Here is a 16,172-nt window from a genome sequence, read left to right as displayed (position 1 = left end):
GCCAGAGGATGAACTCCGTCTTTGGTGGCGTAGTGGGAGTACTGCACATTGACTCTATCTGATATCTGTGCATTCAGCACGGAATCAGCTGGTGTATCATTGCAAGGTCCTCCATCAAGCACTTTCCTAATGCGACTTACCGCTGTTCAACAGCTCTCTCAATTTTGCCCTTGGATCTATGTTTCAGACAGCTTTTGTCTGTGAAATACACTTTCCCGTTCTACTCTCAAAATCATGTCGAAAAGCCTCTTGCTCGACTCGTCATGTTTTTTTACAACTTGTATTAACGAAATATCCAGTGTTGATTATAGACATCTGCATTATAAGCCCACAGCAGAGCTCATCTGTCAACAATAATACTGCATTTCTGGCGGGCATGAAACGACCTTCCTCTAGCATTATATAACAGCTCATTACTTTTTGCAGATGATTGTAAGCTTTACACAAGGGTTCACAATATTGATGACTGTAAATAAATCATTAAGCGGGAGTGGTCATCTAATTGGAAGTCGGTTGTAAATATCAGAAGTGGGACCACGTTGATCAAAGTGTGATCGAGGCAAATTGCACGTTTGGTTTTGTTATTCATTAGCGGAATTTCAAAATTCTTACTGATGCAAACGTTTCGCCATTTAAGCATTATGCTTATGTTCGACAGATTGTAGAATACAATGCTCCTACTTTCAATTCAATATCAAAGAATCATGTTGAAAGCATTGAATCTATTCAAAAACATAATTATTTTGCATGTCAAACAAGCTTTCAAATTGCACAAGAACAGTGCATTGTACGATTATAACTAAGAATACCTTTATTGCGAAAATGGTGCCAAATTACCTTAAAGGACATTCGAAAACGTGATAAATAATTTTTGCTGCCATGGTACTCGACAGCAGTGATAGCGATATCCTCTCAAATACGGAATTTATATCAAGAGACCGGAAATGTGGATGACGCCAATATGCCCTCTGAGAGGCAACGGATAAATGTGGAAATGTTGTACCACAAGAAACCCAAGAGGGTAAGTACTTGGAGCTTGTGAAGTTAGAATGAAAACTAATGTGATTTGGCGCATAACCATTAAATAAAAGATTCAATAATGGAATGACCCTAGGAGAACACATCGACACATGGATACCAAACATTTATATCAAAGATAATGAAAAAAGACGGGATAAGTATGGATGGCATGGAATAAGGGATGGCATAATGCAAACATTTCTTTACTGTGTACACATTTAAGCAAATGCTAACACCAAGTGATGGTTTTTACTTCGGGTCATAAACGACTGAGGCGACCTAAACCATGGCCTTAGATACATTAGGCAAGATAAAATGGCTCAAGTTTGAGTGCGATCTCAGAGAGCCTATAATTTTGCGATGAATATCCATTTCACTGTCTGGAAAAACGCAGGTTGGAAAAATGACATCTTAATTGTATCAGCAAGGAAATGTTATTATTATCTGAATTGCCATTTTTCTATATCATGTTTATCTGACCATTCCCTTAAAAGAGCCGAGAAAAACAATCAATACAGAACAGGAAATCTCGAAACTATCTGTTCCTCCACAGATAGGTCTCAGGTGGTTGCCTTTATATATGACTCATTCATCGGATGTGCATTAGAACTCCGGGGCTGTTAATTATCAAGCAGTTTCGATCGGATGAAGTATACACCGTTGAAACTTGGTGTGGTTAGTCTATTTCAGTCAGGTGATAACTGGAGTCAGGGGATAACGATGATTTGAAGAAATGAAGAGGAAACGTGAATAAAATACGGTTTGGTCCTTCCTGAATCGCCTCACTGATGTAATAATTTCATTCATATCATAGAACAAAATTGGGTTATGGCAACATTGCTGTAGTCTGCGACGACGCTATTGGCAGCTGAATAACGTCAAATATGGCTGTGAAAGCATTATTTTATTCTTAGTCCTGTTTCTGTTACTGTGGCACTGTTGCGAAGATAACTCGTTCCTCCAAAATTTTCTTAATACCTTACATCAATGCTACATAAAGCTCCATACACTTGACGGTCACTGACTTCGGAACATCAAATGTGATATCAATGATGAAAACACGATAGGATCTCGATCATAAGTCAATCTGCGTACACAGCACTCACAAACCTTATTGGCAGCGATTTCCTCTGAAACACCTACTGCATTTTCCGTGCTTGCTGTCGAAAGTAACTTAATTAATCGCGATAATTTATGAGCTTCTTTGATATGTACCTTAATGACGGTTCAATCACTAATTGTGATGTAGAAATTGTAGGTGGTATGGCACTCCATGTAAATCTTAGCTCATATATATGATCCCTTGATGCAGGATTGATGTAAGATCTTGAAAACAAATGAGTTACCTCCGCCACAGATCATTTGAATGAAATGAACATGGCTTCAAGGTTTGCAATGTGAAATAAAGTAGAGTTGACAAGATCTTTCAAAAGCCTCTGAGCTGATAGTCTAGAGGCTTCTTGACCTCCAGTTTCGACTGTTAAAATTAAGACGCCGAAAGACGTAATAAAGAGGCAGGTTTCTTATCAACTTCATCTCTGAACAAATAGGTTAGCTGAACACAACTTTCAAAAGAGAACCGAGGATGACCCTTCCATAAACGATCAATGTCAACAGCCACTTATGTGAGAAGCAGGGATTGAGAACTGCCGCTTAATTGGGATTGAAACGAGATCCATAGTCCAAAATATCGTTATCATATGTATGCTACTTGTAAATGTATTGCTGAGGTCAACAATGCCATGAATTAGTGATATTCGCGCAATCTCGAATGGGATAACTGCGAATCATGGACATAGACATCATCAAAACAAAGTGCCTTTTGATTACACCCCTATTAAGTTACGTCGCATGAATAAGAAAAGTAGCTTATCGTCAGAACATACTATATCTTCATTCTTCAAGTTCGACCTGGAAAGGGTTTTAGGGATCACTCTCAAACCCCGTCTTTGCTCGTCAATATCGAAAAATTTGTATAAGAAATTGAGTACGCCAATGTGTCTTTTACGCAAATTGCATTGATATATATTCACGATGTAATGTTATGGCGACTCAAACACGAATTAAACTTTCAAAAATTCAAATATTCATTATTGTGATACAAAGTGATATAAAAGCATCATCTCCAGTATAAGGGCTTGGTATTACTTAACTATCGTGCAAAACGCATACTTTCCCTATGACCGAAATTGCTTTGCGCTCTCGCTTTATGTCTGTGTGTAACAGGCAATCGCACGTACTACGGCAAGCACTAGTACAGGTTGTGTAAATATGCAATACAGAACGAGCCGCTCAAACTTCAGTATTCTGTGTTTAAAGATTGATCCATCGTCAGATGATTGTACAAACCATGTCGCGAATACCTCACTATTTAGGTTTTTTAGTAAAAATCTAATTAAGCGCAGATTTTTTTCTCGGAAACTACATAAACTTAATCATTGGAAATGTGTGTTTTTCACGTTGCAAACAAACAAAAAACACATCAGGGAAACGTGACATCCCCGGGGTACTCCATATAAAAGGTATAGGGATATGTGCCGCCCGAATATGTCATTTTTTAACGAAATAATACCAATGCATTGGTCGATTTGTCCGAAAAAAAAATCCCTAGACAAGGGTCGATTTTTCATCCAAAAAAACCCTAAACATTGGTCGATAACAAAGCAAATGTCCCATGCTTTAGAAAAACACACTCACATCTAACAGAATAAAGATGAAAATTCCAAAAATTTGTCAAAAAATCCTTATCAATGGGTCATACTTTTGAAATGTAATGCGTATAGGTGTTTTCAATTCGGGAAGCACACCCCCATATGAAAATATCAAGAGTACCCCCCGGGGGTGACACCATCAAAGCACGATGAGAGAGTGCCGAGAATGATGACGTATTCATTCACATCTCTCTATCTTAATCTCTACTGCCGTGATCTCAACTGGTCTCCCTTCAACGCCAGGAGGCCCTTATAGTCTATTAGATACGCCGACAATTTGATATGGGATAGGAAATTAAGACTACAGTAGTATCACATTAGGGCCGAGCCCGCCAGCCGCAGAGTATGAGCGGAAATTTTGATTCAAAGCGCAAGCGCACTTTTTATGGTTGATAATGGTTCATTTGAACTATAGATTTAAGACACTATTGTTCGTTTACTTCGTCGTGTCTACGATGCCCCTACGTTGAATTGTATTGAGAACAGAATATCTTCAGGTTCAACATCACCGCTCCTTACATTCTGCAAGTACAGTGACCTGTGACACAAGCCATGACGCTGCTTCGATGGCTGTTGTATTTTTCATTTCGATCCAAATATAAGGCATTTTTCTTTACCTTAAACTGCTATTGTAACGATTTTATCGCTTGAAAAAATCATACAATAATTAATGAAGCTGGTTTCTGTCATTAAATGGGTGCAAAGCATTACCGGGATAGCGTAGCAATAACGAAGATGTCTTCAAAGAATTAATAGAATAAAAAACCGCAGCAATTTTGAGTGTCACGGGAAAAACATAGCAAAAAAGATGATGTTCCTAAATCTTGACCTACCGAAAGCTACTCTATTGCATATTTCATGCAGTCAATGATTCGAAAAAGGTTAAGGTAGAATACGGCTCGGGACAGATATTTTGACTCTCAGACTTTCATAATTCTTTTCCGATATATCACTTGTGGGTATTCATTTTAAAGCTCTTGGTGTAAGAAAACTTTTCACGGGATTAGTTTTTCGAATTTTGAAAATTTTATTTTTTCTCCATAGAGTTAACACAGGGATGGCGGCCATTTTGAATTTCAAATATCGGTAAATTTTGAGTTATTTCTCTAGTACCGCAAAATTTGCACGGTGACCCCCGATTTTTATTCTTGATTTCGAAAGAGAATGGTCGGGAGACTTCGTAAGGAAAGTTTGAACAAAAGTTTAAATCTTTCACTTTCGAGGCGCATATACTACCTTAAATACACTTCAGGGCTCAGAATCGTCGAAACGAACGTACTATGCGTTCCATACAACCAACTTGAGAGGCATTATATACATAAGAGAGAATCGGAAGATGTTAATTATTTCCCGTGATAAGCGATGTAACATTGAATTTTTTTAGCTATTTTACTCGCTTCAGGAAAAACTTTACTTAGAAAAACACTGTTTATGAACAAGGAGATCCCACCTACACATCCCACATGTCAATGCAATGTACATGCAATGGCTTTGGTCCTTTGAACTGTGCTGTTTGTTACCCCCCCCCCCCTCACCCCGCCCGACAGTGCGCACAATCGTATGGCTTTCTTGGGCTTTCATTTCGGTTGAATATCAAGAAGTTGTTACCTTTATATTTGCGAGAGAGGCGCTAGGATCAAGGTCAAACAATTCGTTCGTCAAAACGTCAATGCCATTTTCCTCCAAGTCCACTAATAACGCCTTCACCGTCTGTAATTGAAGAGGAGTATTCGAAAAGCATTAGGCCTATACAATACAATTACTTCTGCGAAGGAGTTAGATGCCACAGGAGCAACTGAAATACTACAGATTTCTATTAAGTGTAAAATTTCCTGGAAACAGGGACAACGTCGTTCGATGTAAATTTAAAATCTTGCTTTCTGTTGGCCATGACTTCATTGTCAGTTGCTGCCTCTTCAGTTATAGTCGGTGATTTGCAGAGTATCGGAGTACAGTGTTAGCACTGCGCACGCGTTACTCTGCTTGTTCACCAAAGTAAAACTGAGAAGTCGCCCAAACTATCATAGTTTGAGAGACAGTGAATTGGAACTAGCTCGATAATTGAATGGTTTGAAGTGTTTTATTTTATTTCATTATCAACACTTGTGTCACAGAAAGAATTGACCTCTGACTCAGCATTTCGATCAAAACATGTGCTAAAATGGTGTCATATTAATGAAGAAACAAGTGAACCCTTTTATTTCTTTGACCTTTCATTGCCATCCAATAATCCCAAGAAATATTCAAATCTTGCTAGAAGATGAGAACGAAAGTGAGAAAGTGTTGTCGGCGATGGACTGTTACGACACGCTCTGAATACACTTTGTTTTAGTGGCAGATAACGATATACGATCATCTATATATGGAATTTTTGAGCATCGTTCAGCAAAGGTGTGCCTCCCATGAGACGAATCGAGTATGACGTCACGGCAGTGTAATTGATCCAAAACTGCCTTTTCGATAAGTTCCGCACACCTCATTAGAAAGAAGAATGCTTGACATACGATCGACACCAATGTTGCGTTTCTTCTACCCCGCGGGTCAAAAAAATAATAGACATGAAAACGCACTCATTTGTCGAATTCGTCCCATTTTCCACGAGCAGCATAGGCTTCACTATAAAGCATACCTCATATCTTCTTACATAGGAAGAGGCCCGAGTTAAGGTAGTTCGCGCCTCGAAAGGGAAAGACTAAATTTTGCTCAAACTCTCCTCAAGGAATTTTTTCAACCATTCCCTTTCAAAATCAAGAATAAAAGTCGAGGGTCACCGTGGTACTAGAGGAACAAATTACCCAAGGTTTATCGATATTTGAAATTCAAAATGGCCGCCGTCCCTGTGTTAACTCCATGGAGAAAAAATAAATTTTATAGTTTCGAAAACTAAGACGGTGAAACGTTTTGTCACATCAAGAGCTATAGAATGAACCCCCCCCACCCCCCGACAAGAATTTAAGAGTCCGAATATCTGTCCCCGAGGCGCCTTCTACCTTAATTCAAATCGCTTCGGGTTAAGATGGTTAGGCAATAAACGGGTCCTCTAACCGCGTAGGTGGTACAATGATCGGAAATTACGTACCTGGGTAAAGAGGTCCTCATTCTGGGTAATAAGCGCCACCTTCTTCCAATTAAATCGCATTAGGAGGGCCAACCTAGCAGGATTATGCTTATCTGGAGCAGCCATTGCAGTCCTTAAAAACAGAGGATACCGGCTCTTGTCTGAGAGAGCGGCCGAACTGGCGCCATAGGAAAACTAAAGTTGAATTGAGAAAGAAAAGACTTATCAATCGCGTTTGCTGTTTTCGTGTTTCGCCTCGTATTCATTTGAGTTGAAGTTATTAAATTGTACATAATCACGCCACAGAAGATTCACGATGAAGATGAAATTGCCCATCAAAATCGTAAGTGCAAGTGCGCGTCATCATGGTTTGGTTGTCCGAAAATATTGTAAAGAAATGTTTCCGGGAAAATCGTCCGAGGGAGCAGGAAACAATGAAAATTGTTATCACGAAAAGTGACTTCCCCTAGGACACTACAAATCTACATATCACTTAACGCATGCGCGGTTAAAAATATATACTTTTAATTGTTATCGCAGATCCAGATATACATCTTTTTGTCGATTGTGATAACGGGATTTCAGTGTTTATCACCGGACACGTCAAAAGCGAGTAGTTGTAGTATCTATTATTACTTTTTTCTTCTTTCGACAGAATTTTGATGTGCAATGGAGCCAGAGGTATTATTGTCATTATCCTTAGCGGAAATCTCATTTTTCCCTTTCAAGTTTCCTTAATAAGATTATGGGGTATTATATTTCCTACAAGAAACTGGTTTCAGTTGCTGGACGATCACCGATATCGAAGGTATCGCTTCTAGTACTGTATATTCGATAAAGCGCTCTCGCTAAATTTTTGATATGTCTTTTTTTTTACCATGACATTCAGAGTCTACGAAGATTGGATCCTTCTTGTTCGCACAGATGGGCAGTGTGTCGATCACGTGGACCAAAGAAAAGATCAAATTTTGTCAAGACTGCGCGGTGAAACACTGAGTGGATCAATATCAGCTATAGAGTGGCATCGATATCATAGAATAATTCCTGTTGTCATAGCAAAGGAGCGCTCCAGAGCAAGATTACTAAAAGACGATTATCATAGAAAAGTCCCTTGGTATCTTTTAAACAATACTTTTTGCGCATTATTTGTTCTCCAAGAAGCGACTACTTACCACCTCAGGGAAAATTTGTTGAAGGGAAGTATCTTGGAAAAAATTGTTGAACGGGTAGCAATTCTTCATAGTATTTAAAAATGCCAAATTGATGTGATATTTCAACGTGAAAATCGTCAGCTTTAATAAATTTTATCGTCACTTGATGATATTAGTACCAATTTTGGCAACATCTCTCTCGAAATATATCTGCACGTTGCTTTATAATGGCTTCTTAAAATTGGCTTTCTTGGTCAAAATGCTCCATTGATAACTTTAAAGGTCTCTAACAAGATGAGGAGTGTAAAAGGTTTGTGACATTTCTCCTATTTTGCACGATATTGCAGTTATGCGCTGATCTATTCATGGCAGGGTAGTTGCCAGAATAGGGTAAGCACTTGTAAATGCACTCATTTCCACAGCCATGCGGGTTTCTCTCATATTGAATCTAACACATTTGCTTCACGTCGAGGTAATTTGAATTCTCGTAGTATGTGAATCGCTTTTGTATCTCTTTCTATTTCCTGCAAGCTATGGGCCGTGGATTCGTTAGTCAGCTTACAAACTTACAGGACTAAAAGCAACTCCTTGGAGAAATCTTTCCGTAACTAAACGCATCATTATTTATTCAGGGACTTAACATTTAGAGATAGCGGATGCCCTGTCTATATATTGTCCCTTAAAATCCACTTATTGAAAATTGGTTGGAATCACTCCTTCTGTCACTTGGCTTCTCAAGCAATCAATAATTGCCGCCTTCGGTATTTCTGTTCGCTGTCGGTGTTCATAATATGGACAAAGAAGATGTTGCAATGGTTTGTCGAGCGCGTAGCGATCGTGTTATCGACTCTTTTAATCGCTGTAGGCGAAAAAAGAGAACGTAGATTGCTCTTCTTGTGAGTATTAAGTCGCCCTTAATCCTGTCATCACACGTTAGAATCTTCCATAGTAATGTGCATGAGAGATTTAAACTACCTCCGCAAAACTCTCGGCTTCCTAAGGTAACTTGGCATACCGAAATCCTTATCTCGCGACGTCTTACCGGTTCTGTTGATTGGATCTCCGCCGGGCTGACTGGAGATACAAAAGATAATTGCGTGCATGGAATACGGACCGGGAGACACGACGGAGTTGTACATAATTCACCAAATCATCGTTAACAATTTACAATTCAACCCTTGATGGAGTCAGGTTTTTTTTTGTAATACTATGTTTGTCGTGCCTTGGTTAACGTCTCTTGACGGTTTTTGCCAGTACTGATTGCTACATACATGTGGGACTAATGTATAAAAAGAAGACACATTTAGAACCCAGTAAGGCAATATCGTAATAATGATATCAACGTATCCAAGACGCTGCTGCTGGAGGAGGTGATGATGAAGACAACAACAACAACAACAACAACAACAACAACAACAACAACAACAACAACAAGAAACAAACAAATAAGAAAACAATTCAATAAAGGATAACATAATTATCATAATTGAGGTGAAAGTAGATTTGCAACACCAGTTTTATTCTAAGAGCATTTTTCGTCTACACTATTTTTTCATCGATTTGCTTCAAAAACTCCGTTTTTGTAACAGATAAGTGTATGCGCACGCATCTTTTCAATCTGGGAGCGAGAACATATGATTGCAAATTACTTTTCATCTTTCACCATGTTGTCTGAAAACTTGTGTCAAGGTTTTTCTCCTTTCTATCTTCACACATGCTCTAAAAGTTTGATAAACACGAAGTCGAGGGAGTGTGGTCAGCTGCAATAAGTGTGGCTACGGTCTTGTGCTTTATTATCATTTAGCCTCAATGATAATACGCGTCGTCATGTACAGTCAGTTTCCTGCAAAGACAAATTTCCGCTATAGCATTACAAATATAACGACACAGCTTGCAAAACCATTGTTTACATTGTCAGTATATGTACAAGAATTAAGCAAATCACGTCTTGAGTCTGTACGTATACACCCTTTAAAGAAAGAACTTGTATGTCACTCTGCAAAAGTTGATGACACGTCGCGACGATAGATGTTGGATTTCATAAGTTTTTAATAAACTAAAAATAGTATTACTCTTGGTTTAATTCTAACCTCACTTATTTTATACACCCTTTAAGAAAGGATAACCACGTGTAAACAGAGAGTTTGGAAGATATGACACAATATTCAACCTCCGAACTTGTACTGCAATCATCCCCATCTTGTTTTAATATTTGATCAACCCTCAGAGTGACTGTAGCTTTGTATCTTTTCATCAGTGCAATAGCGGATTTGTCAATCCATATAAGACGACGCAATTGTATGAAAGGACGCCCTCCTACATCGGACATTTTTTAGAAACTCGTCAACATTATATGTCGCCTTGGGAAAATCTTGATGCCTTCAACTGTGACTTGTTTATTTGTGGAGTAAATTGTGACTTTGGCAGTGGTAAATTTCATAGAAATATCTGATTACAGGTTGCCACAATGTCGTCACTGATGCTTAACATCTCTTCTGAGATTACTTATTTTAATACCGGTGAGTTTGATAAATTTTCATTTCCATTGCCTGGTTCGTATTAATTCATTTCTGAATATTGATACATTTATCGTTTTTCCTTATTGCCCTTGGTTTTAGTTGAATTTATTAAACAAAAAAATGTATTCAAAAAGTGGAATCACCGTCATATATTTCAAGATACGTTGACAGTATTATTAGTCTTTTCTTTACAACAGAACCCGCAAAAACGCTTGCGAAAAATTATCATTATGATTGGTCAGCGACATAACATTTTTATTAATTCAGTCTAGAAGTAAAATGTATAAAAGGAACTTTATTTTCAAACCCTAAACTGGGAGAAAATACCGATCTTAATCAGTTCCTTCATTATTCCGGTCTGAAAGGTGTCATAAAACATTGTGCCGTGCATAAAATCAAAGGGTAATGCGGTAATGCGTATTTCTGTACGATTTATCTTCAAAAGCGAGATGTGAACGCTGCTTTTTGTCACCATCTTTGATGTCTACTCAATGTTACATACTACATACGCAAGTTAAGTATAGAGAAAATTAAATTACAGTATTTTCACTTTTGCGTCGTCAACCACCTTATTCACCTCCAGCGGCGACTGTCAAATTTTGTGATTAAGCCTGAATAAAGAGCTTCACGTCTGAGTTTGGATTGGCAGTTAGCACAATCCTATTTCTTCCTTTTCTTCGATGGCTAGGCCTCATATTGGAGTTGTTACGAAAACGCGCCCGAGAATTGATACGCGCTCCAATTTTTAATGAAAAGAAGGTGACGTTGACGGGTACGAGTCTTGTTACAAACCAAGTCGTATGCCATCGCATTCAACGGAAGATAAGCTTATAATAGCCTTGAAAAATTGTGTTCAAATTGATCGTAGACGGTGACGCAGAAATCGATTCCTTATTCACGCGGAACGCTCAAATCTTATATCTGGTCTCTGCTATATGATATACAGCATTATAGATGAACTTTTTTCATGAACGTACAAAATATATGATTGTGACGAGGTAGGCCCGCCGGCCGATACATGGCGGACATATACATGAGTAAAACGTTTGGAGCGAAAAAGAGAAGAGAGAGATGTAAATACGAAACGGTTCAGGAGACGTTCAGCAAAGCCAGTAGCTTTAGCATTTTGTCAGCGTGCTTTATTGTTTATAACATGTAATCATCTTCATGTAATCATTAAAGTACACAGCGATGAAACAACAGTAACCATAGCAACATCAAATGTAGAGACTTTGCCCCTTTGACATCACAAATATCATCCAACCGATTTGCGGACTTTCCTAAATGTCAAAGTATGGTTGCCATGGGGATCATGCAAAACATGACCCAGCTTGAAAGAACAATAATGACATGCATTTGGAATATTGTCAATCGACGGGGACAAAAGTTTCAGACTTTGATTCAGTCGGCTTTCGCGCCACTCTCACGTCAAAGCGTCTCAACAAATCCCCGAGATGTCTTTGTATCTGGGTCGTAGTGGTAAATCTTTGTACTCGACCGCCTGGAGACTAATTTGTCCGTCCTTGAAACAACAACAACATTTTAGGCGAGACGATTCACAAAATTCAACAGAAGGAAGTTGGTTAAAAAATTCCAAAAGCCGACCAAGCATCTCGCAGTTCAAAGGGCCAGTAATGCTAACTTTTGATGATTTTTTTTATTATTTTTTATTTTATATGTCAATTGCAAAATCTTACTCTACTCACATAAGAATGCTAAAAACCCATTATTTAACATAGCATCTATATGTGTAGAACGCAGTCTTATTGTTTACAGTTGACTTCCAGTCCGGACAAGAATTCAATGTGTCAACAATAACAATGCAGTTGACACATGTACAGGCTTAGTTGACAAGCTGAATACTGTGTATCTCAACATGCTTTGGGGATGTAGAACAATAATTTATGGTTGACATTAAAAACAATAAAATAGCGAAACGAAAATAATCAAAAGTTAGCCTTACTGGCCGTTTCAAAACAAGACACTTGCAGATGAAATGACTGCTAAACAGTGCATTATCTATAACCAGCGTTAACAAATTTTGAACCATTAATGGGAACCTCTACTATACTGAAATTTGAAAGCAGATGCGTTTTATAGATCATGGCTACCTGGTCAAATTTATTCTTGTTTCTGTTTGAGGAGGAACAAGAATATTTAAATTTAACGAGATTGTCAGTTAATTTTGTTGTTGTAGAAACGATGTAATGTCTCTTAAGCTCCTTTGATCCATCCATAATTATACCATCCATAATTATAATAATACCTCACCTATTGCGAGGCTCCTGGCTCCTGCAGGAGACAATTTGCTTCTGGCGTCAGGCAAATTGTCACCTGCTCTCGGGCACATAAACCCATGTATTCAGGCAATAATAAATAATAGTTGCGTTGTTCTCGGTGTAAAATTACATCATTGAGTTCGTCCAGCCTGTTGGAAGACTGCATATCTTGTTCTCAAGACTAGAGAGAATTTGAATCAAGAGGTACTAGTATCCATCCTTGACCTTGACCTTCACAAACAAAAATTAAATAGATGGCGCTTCTTTCCGCGGCATGGCTTATCATAAACAAAATGATGAAAGCTAAGTAATAAGTGCGCCTGGTGAAATCTTTCTTGCTTTCATAGGCTTTGCCTAATTCCATATTACATATTATACGTACCGTGGCCAGGTCCCATTGTTCTGCTGTCTCGGCGATTCTCTGGGCGGCTGTTGAGCAGAAAGGTCCAAACAGCATTATCTTGGTGGGCTCTGTGTAGATTGTATCGTAAAGCGCCTTCAGACCCGAGGCAGGGTCACACTGTAATGCAAACCACGTCACAGTGGCATGGGTTATCTAATGTCAAAGAGTTTTTATCTATCTAAGATTCAATACAATAACTTACCACATATACATTTATACAAGTATGACAGACGGACGGACAGGAAGACAGATATAGATAGATAGATAGATAGATAGATAGATAGATAGATAGATAGATAGATAGATAGATAGATAGATAGAGAGAGAGAGAGAGAGAGATAGAGAGAGAGAGAATAGATAGATAGATAGATAGATAGATAGATAGATAGATAGATAGATAGATAGATAGATAGATAGATAGATAGATAGAGAGAGAGAGAGAGAGAGATAGGCGGATGGATGAATTGGTGGACAGACAGAGTGACGAACAGGAACGTTGGTATATGCTTTTACTTGCAGAGCTTTTGAGAAACGTTTAGTGCTCGATACGGTTTACAAGTGATCATATCTCTGACAAAAAATGCGATGGCGATCATCTGTTCGCCAGCCAACATAATCGCGCTTGACTTGACTTGTTTGAGATCCACTAATGATACAGTTACGCATCAATACTTCATTATTTTATCACTTTCTGGGTCGCCCTGTGCATGAATTTTAAATTGCCAAGTGTTGAATACATTTTGTGAAAGGACGTACGGTTCGAAACTAAAAGTCAATATGTGCACAGGCGTCGTTTTCAATATATAGCAAACAACTGATATTCAGCCTTTTGAGATACAGTCGGTAATACCAGCGAAAGATACGTATACTTAGTGGGGGGGAGGGGGTAAAAAGAAACTGCACTTTGACACAAAATGTGGATGCTAAAACTAAAAAGAACAGATGTGAACTGAATGTGCTCACGTGGTTTACAACAGGTTCATTACATAGTAGAACGCTTCACAGAACAATGCGATACCTGTCATTTCATCATATGTAGCCAGTTTCATCAACTTCGCACAGTACTCTCGTATTTAAATCACTAATTGCACAACTTTATGAAATATGCAAATGAGTAATTTATTAACTTGACACTGCCCAATGCTTCTCAGTACAATTAGATGTTTATCGGATCAATATCTGTAGCAGGTTTCACCAATTTGGTGCGATGATTTCAGAGTTATATCACTAATTACAAAAATCGTGAAATATGCAAATTAACCCTTAATTACCTTCACACTACTTAATGCTTTACAACACAGTCAGATATCTGTTAGATCAGTATCTGCAGCAGATTTCATCAAATTTGGTGCAGTTCTTTCAGAGTTATATAACTAATTACAAAACTTCATAAAATATACAAATGAGCCATTTATTAACATGACACTGCCAGCTCAGTGCTTCACGCGACAATTAGATACCTATCAGATCAATATTTGTAGCAGGTTTCACCAAATTTGGTGCCATAATTTCAGATTTATATCAATAATTACAAAGTTCAGTAAATATGCAAATGAACCCTTAATTAACACTGCATAAAAACCCTATAATACTTATTGTATAAGCATGGATTATCGCCTGTATTTCATCTGAATAGTGCATATACAGATGAATACAGTCAAGAATCCATTTCTTGTATTCAGCAAGCCTGTATTCATGCGGATTCATTAGAATTCACGTGTATTATTCTATAATACATGTAACTCATTAATGTGAATTTGTCTGAATTATTGCGTTTTCATGCAGTGTAACTTTACACTACTAAATGCTTTACAACACAGTCTGACATCTGTCGGATCAGTATCTGCCGCAGATTTCGTGAAATTTTGTGCAGTTATTTCGGAGTTATATGACTTATAACAAAGCTTCATAAAATATGCAAATGAGCTACTGGTAAACTTGACACTGCCCAAAGCTTCTCAGTACAATTAGATATTCATCAGATCAATATTTGTTGCACGTACAAATTTGGTGAAGGAATTTCAGAGTTATATAACTAAGTTCATTGAATATGCAAATGAGCATATAATTTACATGATACTCACAGTATCATCACAATGTTCTGCGATTGTCATCTGTGAAAAGTTTCAGGAAATTTTGTGCAGTATTTTTGATGTATGTCGACACTGTCATTACTGTCTCCATAGGGAAACCATTATATGAAAAAAAGGATATTTCATAACTTCCACTGGACAAAATGTTTGATATACGTTCAGTATATTTACGTATTTTGACGTATATGGAACACAATATTGATATACGTAACGTATATCTCTGTATGTGGAACATATCAATAGGTTGATATACGTAGCGTATATCTATGCAGATCAAGAGTATACGTAATGCAGGACTTGGCACACCAAGTGTTCACTGTACTTATGGATTTTATTACGTGTATACTTAACGTATTGACAAATGTACAGATTCAGTTTTTGTGTATATATTGTTGTATATCAAGTATTTTGCCCAGTCTTCATTAATATGCAAGCCGCACAAACCAAAATCTAATAAATTCTTGCCATTGGTATATGGTATCTGTCTACCAAATCTGACTCGAATCCGTTCAGGCGTTTTTGAGTTATCGTGTAAACAGACAGACAGACACACACAGACAGACAGACAGACATCGCTATGACATTAGATCACGTGTGTGAACACGTAAGCTAATAATTGCTCATTGTTAAATATAGACTGTCTCTATAGGTTGAAGATTAAAATTGTCGTCAAATACTACTTGTCGTGAAGCTTGAAAAATGTCATTATAGGTAGCAGGTGTCCCTTGGAGATTGTTTGTCTGATGTCAATAGAGCTTTCATCGTCTTTTGTATTGTAGCAGATGTTGAAATATAATGATAACGGATGAAAGCTGAAGCAGACTTCTATTTTCTTTTTTCTGTAACAGATGCATTGTACTTTCCTGAATTGAGGTTTATTGGCCATAATATCACTCTATTTGTCTTCCTTTACTGCTCAACATATAAAGTGCTATTAT

General features: G+C 37.8%; 1 protein-coding gene across 1 annotated transcript in view; it reads right to left on the bottom strand.

Annotated features, from left to right (window-relative positions):
* Positions 1 to 16,172, bottom strand: part of LOC139133561 (gamma-aminobutyric acid type B receptor subunit 1-like) — a 50,924-nt gene that overhangs the window by 22,112 nt on the left and 12,640 nt on the right. Inside the window, exons 2-4 of the mRNA XM_070700290.1 lie at positions 13,121 to 13,258; positions 6,811 to 6,984; positions 5,340 to 5,441 (exon numbers count right to left, since the gene is read on the bottom strand). Of these exons, the coding sequence (XP_070556391.1) occupies positions 5,340 to 5,441; positions 6,811 to 6,984; positions 13,121 to 13,258 (414 nt within the window). The remainder of the gene's footprint in view (positions 1 to 5,339; positions 5,442 to 6,810; positions 6,985 to 13,120; positions 13,259 to 16,172) is intronic.

Source organism: Ptychodera flava, chromosome 5, assembly GCF_041260155.1.
Source record: "Ptychodera flava strain L36383 chromosome 5, AS_Pfla_20210202, whole genome shotgun sequence".
Classification (NCBI taxonomy): Eukaryota; Metazoa; Hemichordata; class Enteropneusta; family Ptychoderidae; genus Ptychodera; species Ptychodera flava.
Note: the sequence above shows the minus strand (reverse complement) of the source record. Positions and strands in the feature narration are given on the sequence as shown.